General features: G+C 30.9%; 1 protein-coding gene across 2 annotated transcripts in view; it reads left to right on the top strand.

Moving 5' to 3' along the window:
- Positions 1 to 16,555, top strand: part of LOC131841115 (inactive rhomboid protein 1) — a 141,050-nt gene extending 124,495 nt beyond the window's left edge. Inside the window, exons 4-12 of one of the 2 annotated variants that reach the window (XM_059189362.1) lie at positions 1,840 to 2,015; positions 6,744 to 6,869; positions 10,385 to 10,592; positions 13,046 to 13,252; positions 13,582 to 13,602; positions 13,678 to 13,763; positions 14,541 to 14,796; positions 15,576 to 15,830; positions 16,087 to 16,555. In XM_059189362.1, the coding sequence (XP_059045345.1) occupies positions 1,840 to 2,015; positions 6,744 to 6,869; positions 10,385 to 10,592; positions 13,046 to 13,252; positions 13,582 to 13,602; positions 13,678 to 13,763; positions 14,541 to 14,796; positions 15,576 to 15,830; positions 16,087 to 16,545 (1,794 nt within the window). In that variant the 3' untranslated portion in view covers positions 16,546 to 16,555. The remainder of the gene's footprint in view (positions 1 to 1,839; positions 2,016 to 6,743; positions 6,870 to 10,384; positions 10,593 to 13,045; positions 13,253 to 13,581; positions 13,603 to 13,677; positions 13,764 to 14,540; positions 14,797 to 15,575; positions 15,831 to 16,086) is intronic. The other variant, XM_059189363.1, reaches the window with a different exon arrangement.
- The last annotated feature ends 6,940 nt before the right edge of the window (positions 16,556 to 23,495 follow it).

Raw genomic sequence — 23,495 nt, forward strand, 5'->3', positions numbered from 1 at the left:
TTATATGAAATCCTATGATAATGCGCGGATTTACATAACTATTGTATTAGTACTTAAATGTGGAAAAATAAAACATATTTCGTAATATTATTTCGATAGTAATTTATAAATATTTCGATTCAGTACATTATTAATAAAGCTAATTAGATCTTAACACGAAAAACTTGTTGGTAAATAAACTCTACTCGTGACCACGGCAAACAAGGCGAAACGTCACGTCGAAAGACGTAAATACCTTTTAAAGTATAATTATTTTTGTTAGAGCTCAATTAATCATATGAATAATAACATCCTAGTTGCTAATGCTAATTGTTATACGTGTAATAAAATATAACAATACCTATGAAATAATATTCCAGATACATATATGTCATATATTTATGATCGTCTAAATGTGCCAACCACTTTGCTAATGTGATCGGGATATATTGATTGACCAGGAAAAACCTTTATCCATTATCCCTCATAAATATAATTGCATCCAAATATCGCAAAGGCCGAGAAGTAACGAACAAAAAAATTAAAATGTTATTAAGGATAAAATGTACGTACGTGCTTAGGTACCTCATAAATTAAATTGTTTTCAGAAAAGTTTTATCATCAACAAACTTGCTAAATATAAATATATCCTTACTTCCTAACTGTTTATGAGTAGATAGATGTCTGTTGCTTTTTCACAAACTACTAGATAGATTTAGATGTAACTTTATAGAAATATAGTTTTTACAACAGAATAACACATAAGCTATAATTTATTTAATTTTGGTGAAATATAAATGTGAAGTATGTCGAAAAAAATCACCCATCTGCAAGACATCTACAGACCATGCCACTAAATATATGTACAGTTAAATGTTACGAATTTTTCTGTAAGAAACAAATAAATTATGTTATCCCTGTATAACACGAAGACCTTTAAAAATTCATCATAATATCCTTAAATGTTCGACCGCGGCAGACAAATTAGACTACTATATTTCCGTCAAATAAATTATAAAAGCGATGTCTTTAGGGATCGACTGGAACGTTATGGCATCATAAATAATGTGCAAGACGTCCCGTGTTCCGTTAGCAATATCCCCGGAAGGAAATAGCCCACGACGTCGAAATACGCCTGCTTCCGTGGCAGGAAAGCTGATGAAAAGGATTTTCTGAGTTACCACGAATTCAAGTGGAACTTTTTAATGTAAAATATGATTACCACTACTATTAGATGTGTTTATTTAGCAAACAATAATAGTTACTAACTATAACACAGTCATATAACTCTAAACTAGGAATTACTAAGATCTATCTGTAAGTTATAGATATATTTATTAGATAAAATTATAAGAAATAATAATAATTTATACAGTGCTTTACAGTTAAGTAAACTAGTAACAGCATATAATAAATAATTATCTAATTAGATTACCAGCCTTTCTATAAAGTTGTCTACGTCTATTTCTATTTCACCTACTCGTAATTCTGCCGCCAGCTTACCTTGCAAGCTGTTTTGATGTGATGACTGAGATATGACAGTGAAATTACGGGGAACGTCGATAAAATAATAACTCAGTAATTCCCAAAAACAGCAACGTATGAGAAATACTAAGGACTTCACAATTTATAAGTACTATATGTTGTTATTGTAATACTTATATGCGAGTGTTTCAACTGTCTGGCTAGCTGCCATTACGTATTAAAAATACACGATAAGCAACCACTCAGTTTTTACCGGGCTGCAATTTGATACGTTATCGGTCAAGATAATTCTATTAGCATAATATTGTCTTATTAGAATATGCTAAATAAAATTAATTTGATTATCGAATGTTCACGATAAAGGGTTGTTGACAGGCGGTGACAAGGCGATCTAGGCAGTCAATCTCAGCGCAATGGTCGCGATCATTCCGTGGCAGCGCGACCACACCGCACGATGATGCTGATTGCGACGACGTTTTCTTCGAAGCATCACTGCCACTCAGTCAGCAGCAACAACATGAGGATGTTGATGTTACTGATGGACCTAAAGGGTAAGACTTGAAATTATAAATATGTCCAATCTAACTTCTCTTGGATATTATTGGCGAAAAGTTAAAAAATACATTTAGGAATAGACATTTATTATTATCAGACAAAGGTTTTTTACTAGTTTAAATTTGTCGAATAAATCGGGGTCATAAACAATTTAGGTACGACGCTGAATAATATGATTTAGCAATTGGACACAAAAGTGACATAGATTATATTATCAAGTCCTTTATGCTAATATCGTAAATAAATCCGTAACTTCTGCGCAGGATATCAACACGATATTATCCCACGATAATGAAAAATTTACATTTATTGTCATTATTGATTGTTTTGTTAATGATAAGATAAAATTATTTAGAATGATTTTTACATTACACACTCATTTTCGATCCGAACATACATGTGCTAACAATATAAGAATAAAAAATAGTGATTAATAATATATAAAATTTTAGTGTAGTATTCTTCAGTTTGATGTTTCAAATCAAGATTGGATTGCATTATTAATGTAAGTCTTATATATACTAAAAATTAATCATACCGATTTTATTTACACTTTTCAAATTCCATGTTTACCAACACAGTTAGGTAATATTATAAAAGAGACCGGTTTTTCTTATGAGAAAAGAAATTTCCAAAACCACTGCACCAATTCAGAAAATCTAACACTGTTTGTATATTATGTTATAATATATACAACTCACAGAATTATGAGCACCCGGGCGAAGCTGAGGCAAGCCACTAGTTTGTTACACAAAGGATATTCGAAATCTTTGTAGTTTTAGCAGGAGTATCGTGTACCTAAACCACACACAAAAATTAAGTCTAATTAAAGGCGGAGGTGTATAAGAAAAGTAAAAGGTTTATTAACAAAAATAAAAACACTTTCGAACTACAACCAATTGTTTTTCCTTTTAAAAGACATATTACATTTTTTGTTATATTAGCATAAAGATACGAAAATTGTCTTTTACCTACCTATTCCTAATATATACAAACAAACCTATTAGATAAGATATAAAAATGCGAACTAATATTATTATATGAAATTAAAAACTGTGTCATTAGACGACAAAAAGCTCTACAGGTAATAATCAAATTTGACATAAATATAAATTAATCCGCGTATTAAAATTCGTCCGCGTAATATAAATTGTATTACGCGGACGGACATAATCACTCATTTATCTATGAAAAAGCAGACGAAGTAAGAGGTGGAAGCTTGTAAAGAATAAGTGTATCAGTAAAGAATAAAAATTCAACCGCCTCGGTGGTCTAGCGCTTTAACACACCGCCTTACTTCCATGATGGTCGCATGTTCGATTTCTCGCACGGCACGAACATTTGTATTCATGAGTAGAATTGTTTGTGTCGGTTTGAGTGTATTCTATGTATAAATTGCATGTATTTAAGAAAAAAATATATCTATGTATTTATATCAGATATATGGTACTAGAACTGATATAAATACATTGATATATGCAAGCTTTAGCTAGCTTAACTTAGGTCTAGATAGCGCTGTGTGAATTGTCCTGAGTTTATTACATTTAAATATACCATTATTACACATAACTCAATAATGGATCAATATCGTGTTGAGTGTAGCAAAAATTACCACCTTTTCTAATTTTTTTTAAAGTACTAACTTTTCCATCATTTCCTAGAAATACAATCAACATCCGATTTAAAGAAAGGAAATGTTTATCGCGACAACCATATCCATATTAGGACGTCAAGTATTGAAATAAATTAAGATGATAATGTAGAACTAATCAAAAGATAAGATAACATTCATTGTTTAATATGTGTATAATTCGTTAGGTATTTTAGATATTTATATATTATATACAAACTTATGAAGAAAGTTATTTGTACGCTAGGGTTTTCACAATTCACTCAAGAACCGAGTTTTATTTTAATCTTTTTCATAGAGTTTCTAGTTTTATTTTAATGAGTATTATATTTATCTTCATAAATTGTACTTGTAGCCATTCTTTGTTAATGTATAGTATTACTTAATAATTCTTACTTAATGTAGTAATATTTAGTACGAATCCGACCGAATACGAAGAGTGTTTGTCTAAAAAGGTGTCAAACGTTTTTAAATGGTTACATTTTAATAATATAAAATAATAAAGACGTTTTATCGGACCTTAAGGAAAAACAGAGAAATATTACTAGCGACATAAGAAAATAATAAACATAAGAATAAAAAAAATGTTCCATAGAGGTTGTAGTACGCTATAATAGTTTGTACAAATGAAGCAATGGTTTACAGCTAGCGACTATTATAAATATAAAAGATTGTAAAGATGCGGATGACTCATAACGGGGAAAGCCACCGGTTATGTACCACCTGTTTTTTGATTCGATTTGCTATTTACACTATTCCTTTGTCTTTGTCAGCCCATTATTTTATGTGATCAAGATTTCAAGATTTTAGTGGTAGTCGTTATTGGAACTATACCTACATACTCGTATAATGACAATGTACAATCATTAAGGTGGAGTGGATTGTTAGTAACGATAACTGGTGGCCCATTCTAACAATATACCCACCCTGATTCGACTACTCGACGAATATTCGATCCCCCTAGTAACTATCGTTGTCAATTCCTTATAACTAATTTAGCAGCCGCAGTTGGCTAATTGATCATTAAAAAAATACAGAATCATGCTTTATTATGTGGAGGACAAAGGCAAACATTATACACACATTGTATCTCGCATTTATTTTGATGGAATGTGCATTTATATGACAGAATATCCATGTCAACAAATAAATATGAGAGAAAATGATATCAGTATATTCTGATTATAATCAGTTGGAAATTTGCGAATTTATGTGAAGTAGTGTGTGCGTAATATTTAATTTATGAGACTGCACTAACTTACGTTACAAATAGAAATGACTCAATCTACTATTGTTTCTGTGCAGATATGACAGATAAGATTTTGAAAAAGTCACAAAAGAATTTATAACTATTTGGAGCTGCTGGCTTTCAATATATTAGTTTGTACGAATTAAGACTAAAATTACGTAATACAAGTTATGTATCCCACTTTTCGCAAATTTCTCACTCATTATACATCCTGCTAAAAATATAATAACAACAATTTGTGAAGATAGATGGATCTTCGTATTTACGACCATTATTTAACTTGGGATAGCCAGAGGTATTATCAATTGTCGAAGTAATGAACACAATACAGGACATTACCGAACAAGGAATATTTTACTGCTATTTTTGTCAACACTATTACATTTATCAAAAAGTATTTTTAAAATAGAATTCTTCGAAATCTAAATATGATATACCAATATTGAAGCATTAAAAGACGTTTTTTATCTTTCAAAGACAGTTTTCTTTACTCTATTTCTATATTCTATTTAAACGTTTCTCGAATGTAGCTATCGGACGAATCTCTTGTACTATAAATAGAAGTTACTGTTATCATCGGTCTATCCGTTTCTTAAAACCTTTCATTCCTCTAATACTTACTAAAAATTATTAAACATCTAAGTAAAGAAATAAAAATATTCATATTAACTATATATAATCAAACCGTTGTTCAGGATTCATGAAAATATATTGTAAAAATCCCATACTAACTAAAGTTGGTTGAAAGAAGAGAACTCAGACCTCTAGTGTACTCAAATAAAATATTTAAATTATTATATCTCAAGTGAATATAAACCTTTGTTGTGTGTCGAATATTTATATAGGCATAGGTACATAGTTTTCAACCTAAGCATTATGTACCTATATTTTAGTTAGTTCAGAGATTAAATCTCCGATTTCACAGACCCATGTCAAATAGATTTGGGTAAAGTGATATCTCTGTCAGATATGCTGAATACGGAATAGCACTTTAGCTATTGTATATTTATAGTTGAAAAACTAGATTTACAATAATATTTTTCACAACTTCATAAATAACTCAACTAGTACTAATAAATCAACTATTTAACTTATATGTAATCACTAATATACGAGTCCTAGATTATAATAGATAATACAACCATATACATAATTTATTACTTACTAGGCCAATTAGTAGATAATACTGATTCTGTTCCGAGTACAAGAGTAATCCAGAGCGACAATGGAACAAAGCAATAAAATTGTAATTGTAGAAAATTATATAAATAAATGTTGTTTTACTATTATATATGGGTGGGATTGATATGTAATGGACCGACTGTGTTAACTGAACGAACATGAATTAAAACATGAATGACGAGAGAATGAATGTATAAGTGAAGGGAAACGAAGAACGAGTGAGTTAAACGTTAGAACGAGGAACGACGAATATTGCTTGCTGAATATTAGTATTTTATTGTAAATATTGGAAATTAAATTCGTAACGCGCAGAAATTCAATTATTTCGATTCCCCGGACCTACATATGGTTTTAAAAATCTAGTGTATTTATGCCGCGAGCTTATAAGAAATAAGCTTTTTACCCAGTAGATGCAGTAAATATCGTATATATATTCTAGTGATTGTTTTCTGGATAAGTTAAGAACATTACATGAATTACTTTTATAATGTTTAATTTTTTAATTGTACAAAGTAATTTTATAATAAAGTCTACAAATGCAAAATGTACTTGAAACATTTTTACGTTTAATGACAGCTATATTAGTACCCTACATGGCGTATCTTGTTAACAGTATATTTTAATTAGATGTATGAATAATAGTGGCGTACTCTCTTTTTTCAGGGCACTTCCCAGATCTATGCGCAGTGCCTCTGGTGGCGTGCGAATAAACACACCCATATTGGGATCAATGGCTGACAACTCAAATCGGAGACAGTTTGGTCTCAGCGCTGTTGGCAAATTAATTGGGTAAGACATTGTAATACTAACTACATACACAGTAATAACACACGTTCCCTCATATGAAGTTTAATCGTAAATGTACAATTTGTATTATATTACATAACATAATATTGCACTCTGACGCTAAGGTAATTACAGAAAGTAACTAGTTGAAATAAACCTAAATTACTCTTGTTGGAATATTGACTTTAAAATTAGAACAGTTATGAACACTTTTCCATGTTAATTCAGACGGTTTCGGTGGTCTAGCAGTTTAGCATACCGCCTCACTGCTGATGGCCGCTGGTTCGATTCCCACGGTACAAATACTTGCATTCATAAGTATGATCGTTTATAACAGTCTGCGTGTTTTCTATATTTATTATTTATGTATTTACAAAAAAAGTATATCTGTATATTTATAGTCTAGTGCCCTTAATAAAAGCTTTTCTTAGCTTCGACTGGATATCGCTGTGCGACTATCATGAGTTATTACGTTCATGAACAAATAGAGAATACATTTTTTCATAATATGCAAATGTGATTGCTTCCGTAATTTCCAAGTTCTCTGTAGTCAAACTGAAACACTATAAAACCATTACGTACTTGAGGAATATGATCTGACTTCTGAGTAGTTTGTAGACACGCTGCTTATTTTATGAGAAGGATACAATAATGACTGGAAGCAACTTTAACGCTATTAGAATAAGTAGTAAAGTAGTGTTGTGAACTTATTCTAACTTTGTAAAGACTAAAAATATAATTAGTGGATTATTATTCAACAACTTACACTTTACTCACTTTTCAATTACATACTAAGCCTTTTAGAAATATACTTCGTTATAGCTTTTGTTATGCAGTAAGTGCTGTAACAAAGGTTAGGACAGGCGACAGTTAGTAGGTATATTGCGAATAATGACTAGCTAACAGTGACCGGTCGCTGACACGGCTCTGTATCGACCCATCTCATAATTATTAAAGGCCCACAAACAGTACGGCTAGTAGAATGACAACGTTTCCCTTAGTATCATAAAAACATATGGTACATAATAAGAACATGATTGTTATTTCATTGTTTCAAACGCTCGTAAGCAAGTCTAAAGGTCTCTCTATCTGTTGGTTTTATTTTCATAGCCAAACATAAACAATATATTATGACTTCTGTATAATTTATTCTCAAATCCTGAGAGACTGAAGGTGCTAACTACATAACTAATCTTGATAACATAGACATGTGATTTTGAATATACGACTTGTAAATTTATTTATATTTATTATGTTTTTTTTTATATTACGATGGTAGCAAACAAGCATACGGCTCATCTGATGGTATACGGCTACCGTAGCCTATAGACGCCTGAGATACCAGGAGTGTTATGTGTGTATTGCCATTAAAAACCATTAATAACACTTCTTGAAAAATTTGTAGACTCACAAGAAAATTGCGGCAGGTACACAATTCCACATTAAAAAACTTAAAAATAAAAGAAATCCTCAAATGAAAAATTCGTCTTATTCGTACTTCATACTTCGTATTGTGTATGAACAATATTAATCGAAAATCAATGAAAAGTATAGTTTATTTTTATCGGCGCGTTAATAAGCGAACGAATAATTCTGTTCAAGTAATTAAATCTACGATAATAAATATTTGTTCACTGTTTGTTATGTAATACAATAAACATTTATTAGCATAATTGGTTAAATTAATAAATTTAATGTAATATTATGTTATCTGTGGTTAAAGTAAGTCGTTGTAACAAAGTAATAAAGTGCAGTTGCTGTTGTATTATCTCCTCTATAAATTAACTTTGCCCGTAATTAAAAATAATTCATAATGGCAGGTATCTACCGCAAGGAGGATTAAAAAATAATGCACAAGAACGTTGATCCGGCCATAACTCACCTGAGCCCTCCAATATATCACCGTGTTTACGGGAGTGCTTCCATTCAAAACTTGCTGTAATGGGTTTTTGAATTAATACCCTGTGGATATGACGTTAGCCATTATTTATGGAGAAACGCGTTATTTGCCGATTTCCCTAAACGAATAAATAGGATTCCCCGTGGCTATTTCACTGCATAATATTAATATTTCAGCCAAATTAAAGCTAGCATATTGCAACAGGGGAATTATTATAAACGATATCTCTATTTATCTTTTTTAAAAACGATTTAATTTTGCTATTGCCGTCTATTAGATATTTTAAACAGATTTATATTAAAGGTAATTATATTGTTTGACAAGTCATTTTGTAGATACAAACGCAATTGTACGTAACTTAAGTAACTGGTCGCAATTCATCTACGAGTATGATTAAAAAAATATTAAAAATCATTACAACATAAATTACCTCAGATTCTTAGTTGCTGTTATTGTAGATTGCTTAGTTAATTCTTTTGTACTTTTCAAAGCAATACCAGCACCTAAGGATCTGAGGATAAACTATTTTTATTCAATTTTGTACGATTTGTTTATGATGTCTAATCAATTGTAACAAATTTAAATTAGGACTTCATTCTTAATTATTATTTTTGTTTGGACTTTCTGTTTCTGAGCCCAACAGAAAATAGTTGTGATGGTTATTTTTATTATTTGTGTTATTTACTACTAATATACAATTATTCTAAGTTATTTACATTTACAAGTCCTTTGTAGGAATTGCTCTATAATATGAAGTAATATTTAGAGCCCAAAATTTAAATATAAAGAATACATAGAGGTGAAGTGTAATTGGTTATAGCTGCGTGAAAACTATAAATTTTTCTATAAACATACTTTTAGCGTAGGCTTTTAGCTTTCCCCCTGAATAAAACATAGGGTCACCAGCACAATACATACTGAACTTAATAAATCTTAGGTACTTATCTTCTATAATTATTTTTTGACATCTGTGAATATCCACAGTCGTACATTAACCTCTCTCAAAGTGCGTCATTTGACCCGAACCCCGACCTTTTTGCAGGGCGTCACGTCCTACTTTTACTAACATAGATATATTGAAGTATCTATCTCTATTTTTCAATTTGCTGAAATTTTACCATTTGTAATAAATCATACAATGATCATAATACTTTTCTAATTACTACTAATTTAATATTTTTCAGAAATACTTACTTAATACTTTCAGTTTATTCATTATTTTCTTTTTAACCTCAATCATAAATACATGCCATCCCTATAGGTCGTAATAAAAGCTGTGCTTATAGAACCATGTGGAGTTTTAGTATAAAATAAAACACAAAAAAAAAAGAGAATAACATAAAGGAAGTAAAGATAATGTTATGTTGATATAATTCGAGAAAACATGCATTTTGTTCGCGATTTTATAACCAGATTTCTTTTTTATGGGAACAATGCTTTTATCAATTCTAAAAACAATCAAATAATACCATCGGAAGATAAGTGAGGGACTAGTATTCGGTTTATTAAGTAGGTTCGTAAAGGAAAGTAATTATTTAGAAATACAGTTCGACATTATCCACTATGTGATACTCTTTGTTTTACTACGATTCAATTATTTTTCTGCTTACAATTACAGGTTATCCCTTCGACCGGTATCTGATGCAAACGTGACGCGGCATTTCGACGAGTACAAAGATTACCGGCCGTACTTCACGTGGTGGGTCAGTACAGCCCAGACCCTGGTGCTGCTGCTGTCAATACTTTGTTACGGTTTCGGACCTGTAGGATTTGGGCGACACACGCACTCCGGGCAGGTGCTTGTGAAAACATTGAGTTTGCAACAGGTGAGACTGCAATTGTAATAGTTATATATGTTATTCTATAAAGAACGTACAATACTAACCGTGAATAGAGATTTCAACTAGCAGAATAAAAAAATGCTGTCCACCCTCTTCTAACGTGATGCTCACTTATCCGTCTAACTTATTATATTTTATGCATTGGTGTCGTATCGTAGTGCTTAAATACTATACATTTTCTAAAGAATTATCAGATGCAAAAGGATTTTCTAATCTAACGGATACTTGCCGAGATTAATGCATTTATAAATACATTTTTAAACTTTATATATTAGTATAGATTCTTCTATAAAGTTAACCATACTACATAAAGCTTATGTGAGAGTGAAAAACAATTAAAACTATGAATAATAATTAATTAAATGTATGTATTTATATATAGGATTACGGGATTCATCATATAATATGAAAGATTTTTATCAATACATTAATCAGTAGTGAAATGTTATATAGATATTTCTATTTTCCTAATAATCCTGCACGTAATAATTATAATCCTTTAATTGAAACTATGTTTAAAATTTTAAATGAAGTTATGTCAGACAGTTATATTACAGACATTATATTCAAACGAACGTTTTTATTAAATATATAATTAAGAATAATAGAAGACAAACATAACAATATACATGTAATACAGATAAATGTTAACTATATACATATTATATAAAGCGGATGTTATAGAAGAAATTAATGATTCCAAAACAGTCAATTCATGTCATTTCATGCCTGTGATATTGTTTCTTTTGTACGCGACTTGACGTAACGAGGTTAAATGAGGCAAAGCTTTTAGACAAAACACGTTCACCAGATTTACGTGTATCTGAGGAAGCGCTTAGGACACAATGCATAATATTTACTTCGTAAATTTATTATGGCGTCGCTCGTCTACCTATTTGCTTACGTACAAATAAGTTAAATTATTCAATTAAATATTTCCCAGGGATATTCAATTGTAGGATTACTTAAAATTAAAATTTTGCGGTGATATGCTAAATTTAAAGGAAATTATAGGTAGACACCACAATTAAGAAATTTTATGTCACGCTAGCTGATAAATTGTTACTACACAATATTGCAGAATATTTCTTGAACCACATTTACGAACATGCCTATGCGTTGCCCACTCTATTAAAACAATGTTCTGAATAAATATAAACAACCAAAAGGAAAAGGTTATAAAAACTGTGACATCTTAAACATACAATTACAACAACAAACGTATCTGTGGATAAAGAATGTTCATTGATGTTAACTATTATAATTTGAACATACTAACTTGGACGTACAACCATAATGGCGCGAGTTCACAAAAAAAAATTGTGTGTAATTTATATTTCTGACTGACTCTCAAAATAACTACCCTAGAGACGATACTAGGCTTCCCTTTAGGGCCTTTACTACGTTGGATTACAATTTGCCTAGCGCAATGTGAACAAATCAAATGTTGCCATGGTGTACATGTCGTCGTCGATGATTGATAATGCGTCTGATTATCCCTTATGGTATTATAGTCATGAGGATGTATTTTTGTATCAAAGTACCTGTAATACGAGATCAACAATTTCTACGACTCTACAAAGGTTTACTTTTTCCTACTGACACAGAAAGCGACACAAAGTAAGAGTATTAACGGGATGTAGGTCACCTCAGCTTTATACATCCACGGCTTTCTTTGTCTAGTTTTTGTTGCTAAGTCTTTGCATCTTTTAGATAAATGGACACAAAGGGTCTATATAATTATTCAGGACCGACTTTGTAATTTCTAAAGCTGGAAACATACCCTTAGGTTAAATAATAGTATCCGAAGTAAACAAGGTTTAATATAGGTTATGTCTATTTATTCTTCTCAAAAAAGGAACTTTTCATAGAAGTATTTTATTTTAACATTAGTTACCAAAGCATACTAAATTTCTTTGATAAAAATTAAAAGTCCCGGTTATTATAAAATATTCTCGTTGTCTAATTTAAACTAAATATTTAAATGATGTAGTAGTTAAATCGTGTCGACATGTACTTACTGTCACCACAGATAACATAATATTACATACTATTACTTAATAATATACTTTACATTCTAAAAAAATATAAGAAGCGTTAAATGTTATTGAAAAATGACAAATAAGCAGACGTTTTGATACTTCTGTGTTACAGAAGAACATTTTTATTTCGTACTAGCTATAATTTGTAGTAATAAATTCATTGGTAGCGCCAATTCAGATTCAAATTTTATTTGATTTTGACTATCGTATTTTGTTTTTAAAAATAACATACAAAAAGAGAAAATTTGCAAATAGGGATGAGCGGATGCTTGAATGCTGGATGCACTTATCTCTATTCACAAATTATCGTTTTTTTAATATTAATAATTTATTCTGAGTACCCCAAAAGAATAGTACTTAAAATATTGTTTTAAATTATTACTTTGTCCTTAACAGGTGGAATGGGAAGAGCCAGCGTCGTTTTGGTTAGGCCCTCGCGCTGCAGACTTAATACATTTAGGTGCCAAATTCGCGCCATGCATGAGAAGAGACGCGAGGATAGCTCGAGCGATCGCTGCACTCGCGAGAAGAGAGCGAGATACGGCCTGTTGCATACGAAATGATGATTCGGGGTGCGTGCAGTCCTCAAAAGCAGATTGTTCGGTGAGTCTCATATAAATGTAAATGATATAATTTCAAAAGACATGTTCCTGTTTATACCAATAATAATAAACCTATATAATTAAACTTAAGCAGAGCTTATGTTATGTGTACTAGACAACTGATACAAATACTTAATATATGCATTCATTGATTTCAGTTAGTTACGTAAACAGAATATTCTTTGTCTAAAAGTAGACAAGGATTAAACATATTAATTTTTATATTTCTTAAAAAAGACTATCTTAATTGTATAAGTCTGCCCACCTATCAGGTAGAATTACTTATGTTAATTTATGCAATATTTTTAAATTTTTACATGCTAAACACAGATAAGAGGATTAATAACAAAAGTGAGTATTCTTGTTCAATAATTGGAGTAATCAATATATAAATGGAGATATTAATTATCTTATTTTTTTATTCAGAACACAATAGAAACGTGGAAGAAATGGTCGACGGGTAACGGGCCCGGAGGTCGGATATCAGGGTCAGTTTGTGGATTAGATCCCAAGTAAGTATTTACCATATTTTTGTAATCATAAAATAGCAGAACGCTAAAATATATTGATTGCAAATAAAAAATTGCCACTTGATATTAATCTTTCTATGCAAAGAATACCGGTTTTGTTGTTTTGGTTTGTTGTCAGGTCGAGTTGAGATAAAGTTATATATTTCTGTTTACAACTTTGATATTTACTAACTAAGTAGTACTTTGTTTCGAGGCCTCTAGGAGGGTACCTCTATCTCATTTATTTATACGGTTTTGAAAGTTGTGTTTCGTGGTAGTTAAAGCATTAAATATAGCAGTGAAATTACATGGTAAGGACTCATGACACCTTAGTCTCAAGTACAGCATGCTAACATAACGTATGGTACCACAGATATTACATAACGTCATGTTCCTGGTACTGACCACGACAGATGATGGTTACCACTTTTAATTAAGAGCGCCATCAGTTTGTGTACCATTCGGGTACATAAAGGCAAGCTTACGCTTTAATAAATAATGATGATAACCCGAGGATAGTTCACATAACGCCAACCAGCCCCAAAATTAACAGGTATTAGATAATTGGTGTATTTTTTTTTCTAAACACATATTTAATATACGTAGAAAACACTGAGACCATACAGACAATATACTCATGATTTATTCAAATATTTTGTGATGCTAGGAATCGATGAAACAATTGGAAGTAAGGCAGCGTTCTAAACCGCTAAACCACTAGAGCCGATATGTTTTAATGTTTTCTTGTTTCTTTCATTACATTGGTACTTTTTATTCCAGATTCTGCGAAGCGCCGCGTTCAATAGCACCACACGAGTGGCCTGATGACATTACAAAATGGCCAATATGCCGGAAGTCCGTGTTGGATGGATCGGCAGCGGCAGGACGTGCTGGTCACGCCGCCGAACATATGGCCTGTGAAGTCATCGGCCATCCGTGTTGTATAGGCATTCATGGCAAATGCGTTATAACCACTAGGGAACACTGCGATTTTGTTAAGGGTTACTTTCATGAGGAAGCCTCTTTGTGTTCACAGGTACGTTATACATGTTAATATATAAATGCAAAACTGTATTTGGCTGTTTATCAGTTTGTTACCTTATTACATACAAACAACTGACGTATCGTAACAAAATTTGACGGGAAGATAGATTGTATCATGAGAGTGCACAGAGGTTATCATTTACCACAATAAACGCAGCAGAAGTTGCGGCTAAGAGTTAGAAATCTATAATAAAAAGATAGACTTATTATACTTACTGGAGGTGATGATTGTTGTGTACAATTACATATGTGTTACAGTAATTAAAAAAAAAAATAGTCAGTATGTATACTATAATAAAATAAAGTCCTCCTCCGCGAATGTCGCTATTATCTCAAAAACAACTGAGCAGATTTTCATGTGATTTTCTATAACTAACGAGTGAATCATAAGGAAGGTTTTGGTGTATATTTCGTTAATATTTTGTGTATGATATTGGAAAAAAAATAAAAAAAATTTTAGCGAAGCCGGAGTATTTCTAGAATTATGTTTTACAATAATAATCTAAATTAAAAATAGTTCATGAGCTTTCACCTGTAGATATATGTTAATATAGATTTTATTTGTTATACATAAACCCAAAAAATAGTTATGTAAATGCTACGTATAGTCGGCTCCTCTCAGTAAGTGACATAGCACTTTTAATTAAAAATTAAACAAATATACCTGTAATAACTGCGAAGGAAGTGGCGTTAACACTGGCCCTATGCCATGGGGCTTGTGTGATAATTTATGACCATACATTGAAAAATATTTTTTTTATTTAATTGCAGGTATCGTGCCTCGACGACGTTTGCGGCATGTTACCTTTTATGCGAAGACGGCGTCCAGACCAGATATATCGCGCGGCGACCTCACTCTTCGTTCATGCTGGCCTTCTTCATTTAGCCATGACGTTGGCACTACAGTGGCTCTTCATGAGAGATCTAGAAAAAATGGCTGGTCCAGTTAGAATAGCGTTCATTTACTTGGGAAGTGGTATAGCTGGAAACATGGCCTCGGCTATTTTCGAGCCATATAGAGCCGAGGTATTTTATTTGTGTTTTTACTATATAAATTTACAGTTTTTTTTATGTTACTGGACGACAAGTGCAATAAAAAAAAATTGTCAAAAGTTGAAAATATTAAATTCAAATAAATAATTGTTTCACCTATACAAAATATTATCAAAGTTTAACAGACGATATTACGTTACACGTAAGAATACTTATATTTTTTTAATCTTAGTATAAGATTTATTTTCCATTTTTCCACCTACAATACATTCATTATTTTACATTTCAGGTGGGTCCAGCTGGGTCGCATTTCGGTCTACTAGCGTGTCTAATAGTAGAAGTAATAGCGGCACGCCACAAACTGAAACATCCACAGTGCGCGCTCATGAAAATGCTCGCGATAGCTCTAGTGCTGTTCCTGACAGGTTTCCTGCCGTGGATTGACAATTTTGCGCAAGTGTTTGGTTTCTTATTCGGTTTTCTAATCTCATACGCCATGTTGCCGTTCTTATCCGACGAAAGAAAGAAAAGGGAGGACGAGGAGGAAAGGTGCGAGCGGCGGAAGAGGAAATTTCTGATAGTGGTGTGTTTAGTTTCTGCGATAGGGATGATCTGCGCGCTGGTTGCGTTGTTTTACGCAGCGCCGGCGTATGAGTGCGCAGCGTGTGCGTACTTCACGTGTTTGCCGTTCGCTCCGGACATGTGCGCGTCCCAGGATGTGCGAGTGAGACAGCTGGACGGGGTATGACGGCGCGCGGCCCGGGCGCCCCCGCCGCCGCCGCGTCCCTGCCCCGCGCCCCCCGCGCCCCCTGCGCCGCCCGCCCGTCGCCGCCCGCGCCGAGCCGCCGCCTAGCGCCCCACACCCAACACAACACCGTAAATTCGGGTAGTGCGGCATAAAGTATATGGCATTGTGGTATTTGAACTTACGTACTAGAGATGTCGCGAATTATATAATTGTGGCGATGTCGCCGCAATTGAGTTATTGACTCGGAATACAATAGATAGTGTAATCGTGAGAATTTTTTATATGTGAAGAAAAATAAACATTGAATATGCCGTGCTATTATTGTAATTGTGATATTAAATACAAATTAAAACATTAAAGAAACACAGTATGCAAATGAATACATCATTTATTCGCGCATCATTTAGGCGTGTATAATTCGTATAAGTACAGCGTCTTCTCTAGTTCGTGAGCGAGTTAAATACTTTGGTGGTTAAATATTTTTGTCATTATTTTTCGTAATATTATAAGAGGCAATAAAGAGTGTGAGTTAGTGTGTACCTTTTCATTGTCGTCATTTGAAATGTCTTGCATATTTTTTAAATTATTATTTAGTATACATAATAACGTTTTTCTCTACAGAAAGATCTTACGTATGATTGAATTTGTTGAAGTAAATGGATAATAAAACATTAATGTTACATAAAATCGAATACGCATTACATCTATTATGAAGTATTTAATACTATATCAATTTCAATACATGGAATTCTGTAAAAATTATGAATTGAATTAAATCATATTACATAAATATTTTTTTTGCAAATTGTGAATATTGATACTAACAATATTAGCAAGGGTTGACTTTGACTTTAAAAGGAATATCATCATTATTAAAGGGTAATAAATAAAAAAAATCTTTGTATGTGAGTACAGTTAGTTCAATTAACAATAGTGTATGAATTCTATTTATATAATAAAAATAATTTACAGAAAGTTTAACATTCAATTAATTGTATGTATGTCAGACTGTATCTTTGAATTTACTTATTGTTTATTTAATTGTAACGTTATACCATTTCAGCGTAGGTATATAGACATACACGTGTTAAAGTATTAAACATGTTTATAAATAATCATCTTTTACTTTTTCATATATTTCAGCATTGTTATCTATTATTTTGTCTGGTAAATATACTTTAATACGTGATTGATATTCTATATACACTACGCGATATGGTATTTAGTTCTACGAATAATTTAAATGACTATTCACCACGGATTGGAATTCAAACGACTCATTGTTAAATTATGCGAAACGATTCTAAATGTAACTGAACTGAAAATTCTGATATTTGTGCTAAATCTACGGAAAAGTGTTACTTGCGGACGTGACTAAAATATTGTAAATACATTGTAAATTATACTGTTGGAGTTAAGTGAGCTGTGTTTATGTGTGACTATGTTCTATCTGCGTGCATTTACGGAAATATAGTTAAATACAACCGCTGAACTACCTAATTAGTGGTTGGCATAAAATGGTTGCAACGTTCAATTTGTTAGATGGACGTGACTACATGTGACAGTAATTGGTCACATATATTGGGCAGTAATATTTTCCATTTATATTGTGCATTTTGTGTGGAATGTATATTATTCATTCATTCGTAATTTAAGAGCTCTGTCGGTGGAGCTCCCACCACCTTTCCAGATCTTCTATCAATCTTTTTAGTTGTTGATACTCCAATTATTAGATAGGATTTATTTAATTTAAATCAATATGTCGAAGAATACATACTTATATTTTATACTCATTACAATATAATTATATCACAAAATAAAATAAAAAACTGATGTAGTGAATCGGTTGTATAATTAACTTGTTCCCGTAATGGTGTCAAAATATACATAATTTAGTATATTACTAAATAATGTAAATAGCATGTTAAATTATATATTTGATATTTTTATCTATTACTTTCACAGCGTATTTATATAACGAATTCAGTCTAATCTAATAAGCGTCACTTTTATAATTTTTTATTTGGCAATTAACCAGGCAGAAATATGATACTAATTCTATTGTGTTCACAATATATTAATACTGATTATTTTAAATGAGAAAACATTAAAATAGTCAAAATAAAAGTCGCAGTTATGTACAGCACCCATCGTTATGAACGAATGTTGAAATCATTAAAAATAATAAACTCGCTGAATTAAACTTATTTAATGATATTCAGCAAAATTTAATTTAATGAATAATTAAATTAACATTATACATATAAATTACATACTGAGTATTATATTTCTGCTCGGATTTTATATAGTTAATCATGAAGTCTGCGTAGATTTACATATTATTTTATAAATATATGCTAGTGAATATTTAAAAACGATGTAAATTTAGGGATATTTATTTTAATACTGATACTGTTTAGGATGATGTGACTGTCTCCCCCATATGCAATGTTATGATTGAAACTAGTAATGGATTGTGTAATTTCCTTTAAAATGTATATATACCTAATAAATTTTAGTAAAGCGAAAACGGTGGTGATCTAAATGATGGTGTAATGAACAGTTTTTTTAAGGGGAACGCTAATCGAGAATCGAATGTTGTAAATGACAATTTTATACAAACCCGACACAAATCCATTTGTAGATAGATATATTGTAAAAGTTTCTGTAAGTAGCTATATACAAATTCAAAATGATGAAAATATCTAAACACCTTTACAATTGTTGCACATTTATTTTTATATATCGGCATTGTAGTCGTATAAGTTTGCTCATATATTGGTTTGCAATAATGTATTAACTATACGATTTGAAATTATTCGTTGTGAAGTTGCACAAAGAAATCTCATTTTTTCTTTATTTTAATATATGATTTCTTCTATTAAACGCACATGAAATGTGAAAGGGATTATCAATTTTATTTTCCATAATTTATATATTTATACTCGTATACCATATACATGACGAATACTGCCGCTGTTGTTTAGAATAATCGAATTGACGATTAGAGATAATCTTCGTATAATACTTATGAAGTTCAGCACAAAATTTATTTAACAGAATAAAAAATAAAACGTACTTCTATTTCTTCGTCTTATATAATTTTAGAAGAAATTATTCAACGGTTAAACTTATAAGGTACCTACTTTCAATATTTTCATTTAGGAGAAACAATACTCAAAAGTTATTTTAAATATAATACTCAATATATAAACAATTCACTAATACGGCGGCTGTTTTAGCGTAGTTCTGTAACGAAAAACCTCCAACTACTAGTTGGTTAACCAAGTCTAAAGCTACAAAGTAGAAGTGCAATAACGCAGTGAGGCTGTGAATTTTAATGGAGACAATTGCGTTGTTAAACATTAAATACCAAATTTAATTGACGCATTTGTAGTTTATTATATTAATTGGTCATTTATGTAGTAGAAAATAAATTCTGCATAAATGGTATGCTATAGAATTTATACATCAATTTGTCATTATATATTTTTCAGAGTACACTGAAATATCACTTCAAATGGTTAGTGATATAGTTTTGCTTAAACGAGTTTTCTACCAAAATATTACTTACCGTGTGTCTTAACAATCTCAATACGCATATTATCTCAGAAGTCATAAGAATATAGAATAATTATTATCATTTACAAGAAATAATGTTTTATAATGGTAATAGTGGAATACATTCTATGGAATTTAAGATTTCAAAATATTTGGTGGAGATTTATTTGCGCAACTATGTTCAGGTTTGTACAAATGGAACTTAAAACATTATATAAAATTCTTTATATTTTACTACCCATTACTCTTATAATGTGATCGAATTAATAAAAATATGTGACATGTCTCTGATTTTTATATCTAGTTTTAAATTAATTTATTTATCCAAATATTGTAGAGATATTGTGTTGTGAAATCGATATCATAACTTTTAATATTGATGGAACGTCTTTAAATCTGATTTAGGAAAAATAAAATTATTGTCCTAAGAAAAGCATTCAACACTGCCTAAAATATTATACTTACTCGTATTAGTTTATGATTAGTATTTATTTTTAGTTTATATACGTTCTTTTATAGGTACTACATTTTTCTCTATAGTTAACGTACGCACTGGTAACATTTATTATATTGTACACAAATATTTAATCAGTATAACAACATTTACAACACCAATTATTATAAAGTTAGTAATTTCCTTGCCTTTATCTCATTATTTGGGTACGAACCACTATATCATCTTCTTGTATAGAACAATAAACGATTTGTACATGAATGTACATATTGGGTATTTAGTGTACATCAATATTAATACTATCGTAATCTTATTGACATTTTTTTATCAGCATGCAAATATTATGTTTCAATTGACATCCACGTTTTATTCTAACAACTTCAAATCCATATATCTAAATGTTATCAATATGTTACGTTATCTATAAAACAATTGGAACTGTCATTGATACTATCAGCATTTTTAATAAAGTTAAAGGACTTAACTTATTGGATAATTTACGGACATTGTTTCAATGCAAATAAGTTAAGATCTAAATAAGTATGGAACTGCATAAAAAATTTGATAGTAAAATGACAAATTGAGTGATTTTGTGTATCGAATGACGTGTGAAGTGTTACAATTATCCATAATTGGATAGAAATTAAGGTATCCATTGGCTGACTCTCGATTATTTCCTCTTATTACTCTACCAGCGTTATATAAAGTGCCCTTGTGGCCGGCGGCCCGGCGGACTGTTTCAGAATTTAAATCTAAGAGAAACTTACATATTGTACATTGTGAACATACACGTATTATTACATTATTTCGTAAGGAAATGGTAAAGTAATCTTATTGTAAACTAGTATTAATCGAACAAAAAAACCTTATTATCATAATAGCATTGTGTTTTTTTTACCCACTGGAATATATTTTATTTAATATAATTATTTGACTTTTTGAAAATCCATTAACTATGACGTATTGTTATGAATACGATATACCTGTTAAACAAAAGGCGACCTTTTGTTTAACACTTAATTGCTTTAAGCAATCTCTTACAGACAACGTGGCGACCAATGCCAATATCTATATATTGTAATGAAGCAGTATAAATAATTACTTTTGCAGATTGTAAAAAATGGCTGGCAATTTTAGTCATACAAAACATTTAAAAAACTCGCATATTTCGAAAACCTCAAGAACAAAAATAAGTACCTACTTATTTCTCGGATAGATTAAAATAAATTATTTCTTTATTGAAAAGTATTTTATTTTTTAGCTGACTTGATTTTTTTGTATTTTTAACACATTAAGAAATTCAAGAACTAGGTTATTGATAAAAGAATGTATGAAAATCCAAATCAACATATGGCACAGATGATATGATTTCGAGGAAGCACCACCAGAAGTATGTTGTCATCTTTTCTACATTCGAAACTAGGTTAACGATAAGACAAAGCTATGAATCAAAATCAACATTTTTGCCGTTGTTCGAGGCAGTATCAATATATCTTATAAACGATGTCAAAACGGTGCATTGATGTAACTTTTGATTTTATTATTTTACTACGTAAGTACGCAATTTTGTAACCGTCTGCCGAGATATTAGGAATAACATTTGGTTAGTAAATCAATTATAATAAAAATTTAAATGAATCTTACCACACTGAAAACTGCATACAAATCGTTTAAGTTTCTTTATGAGATATTATAGATAGAAGACGAAGATTAGTTACATTTTTATTATTCGTAAAGTTTTTATAATATTAATTCTTTAATATAATAAACAAAAACATAATTGTTAATTTTTTTAAATTTTTGAAAGACGTAAGTCCATATAGATGTCCAAACAATTATTATAATATTATATCACATCAAATCAAATCGAAATGACAAATCTGAAGAATGGACTAACTAAAGTATTTAAGAATAATTTCCTTACTTACATTTTTTTTACAGACGAAATTAGGAAGTGCTAAGGTCAGTGGAGCCTGGAATTACTATAGATTGTGCAAGCAACCAGTTGAACTCGCTATGGCGGACAGGATGAATATTGATTTGCTAAAGTTTAGCTGAGGAGTCCGGAATTACCCATATTTTCAATTTCGAAAGAGAGCGGGTCACGATAATGGATTATCCCTACGTTAAAAATAGACAAAACTACAAGTAACAATCAGTTTGTAAACCGATAGTTTATTATAATTAAAAATGAAGATATGATCATGCACTCACTGAATGTCTAAAATAACACAGACTCTTTGTCTATCTGAATATTTTTTTATCTTTCAACTTTCCCAAGTCTAGGTATCAGTAAGATGATACGTGTCATGAATTATACAATAGAAAACAAACAATTGATGCCTATTTAGATAAAACCCAGTTTCGTCTGTACCTATAGGTGTATTGTCTGATAGATGTATTATCGTCTAGTACTACATATCTATACTAATATTCTTTTAGAACAAATTAGATTATGACGATTTTGAGGATGCAGCATGATATAATGTAAGTTAGCAGCATTTTCACAACTATCGTTAACTGAAAAAGGTATGCCTGGCCAAGCCAGCAGGTAGGCATGTTTATAACCACATTCTAGTGAACAAAATGTGTAATGTATAAATATTACACATTTCGTTCACTAGAATGTTGTCTGACGGAATCTAGACCTATTTGTATTATAAAACCAATAAAAAAATTCTATTTTTATATATTATTGGTTCTATTTTTAAAATGAATTGCCATCAAACCACAAAAAAATAAAACAATCATAAATAAAAAAGCCATGGAATGTGCGAGTTCAAACATAGTTCGATTCGAATTTTTTATTGACTATATAGCACTAAAGGTGATTTTTGATAATTATTGCTTATTGCTAGCAAATTTTCATGTCAAGATGACTGTTAAATTCAATGTCAAATTACAAAGTTTATCAATATGATTACTTGACATAATT

The sequence above is a fragment of the Achroia grisella genome, unplaced genomic scaffold, assembly GCF_030625045.1.
Source record: "Achroia grisella isolate CSIRO2021 unplaced genomic scaffold, CSIRO_AGI_Agris_v1 utg1573, whole genome shotgun sequence".
Taxonomy (NCBI): domain Eukaryota; kingdom Metazoa; phylum Arthropoda; class Insecta; order Lepidoptera; family Pyralidae; genus Achroia; species Achroia grisella.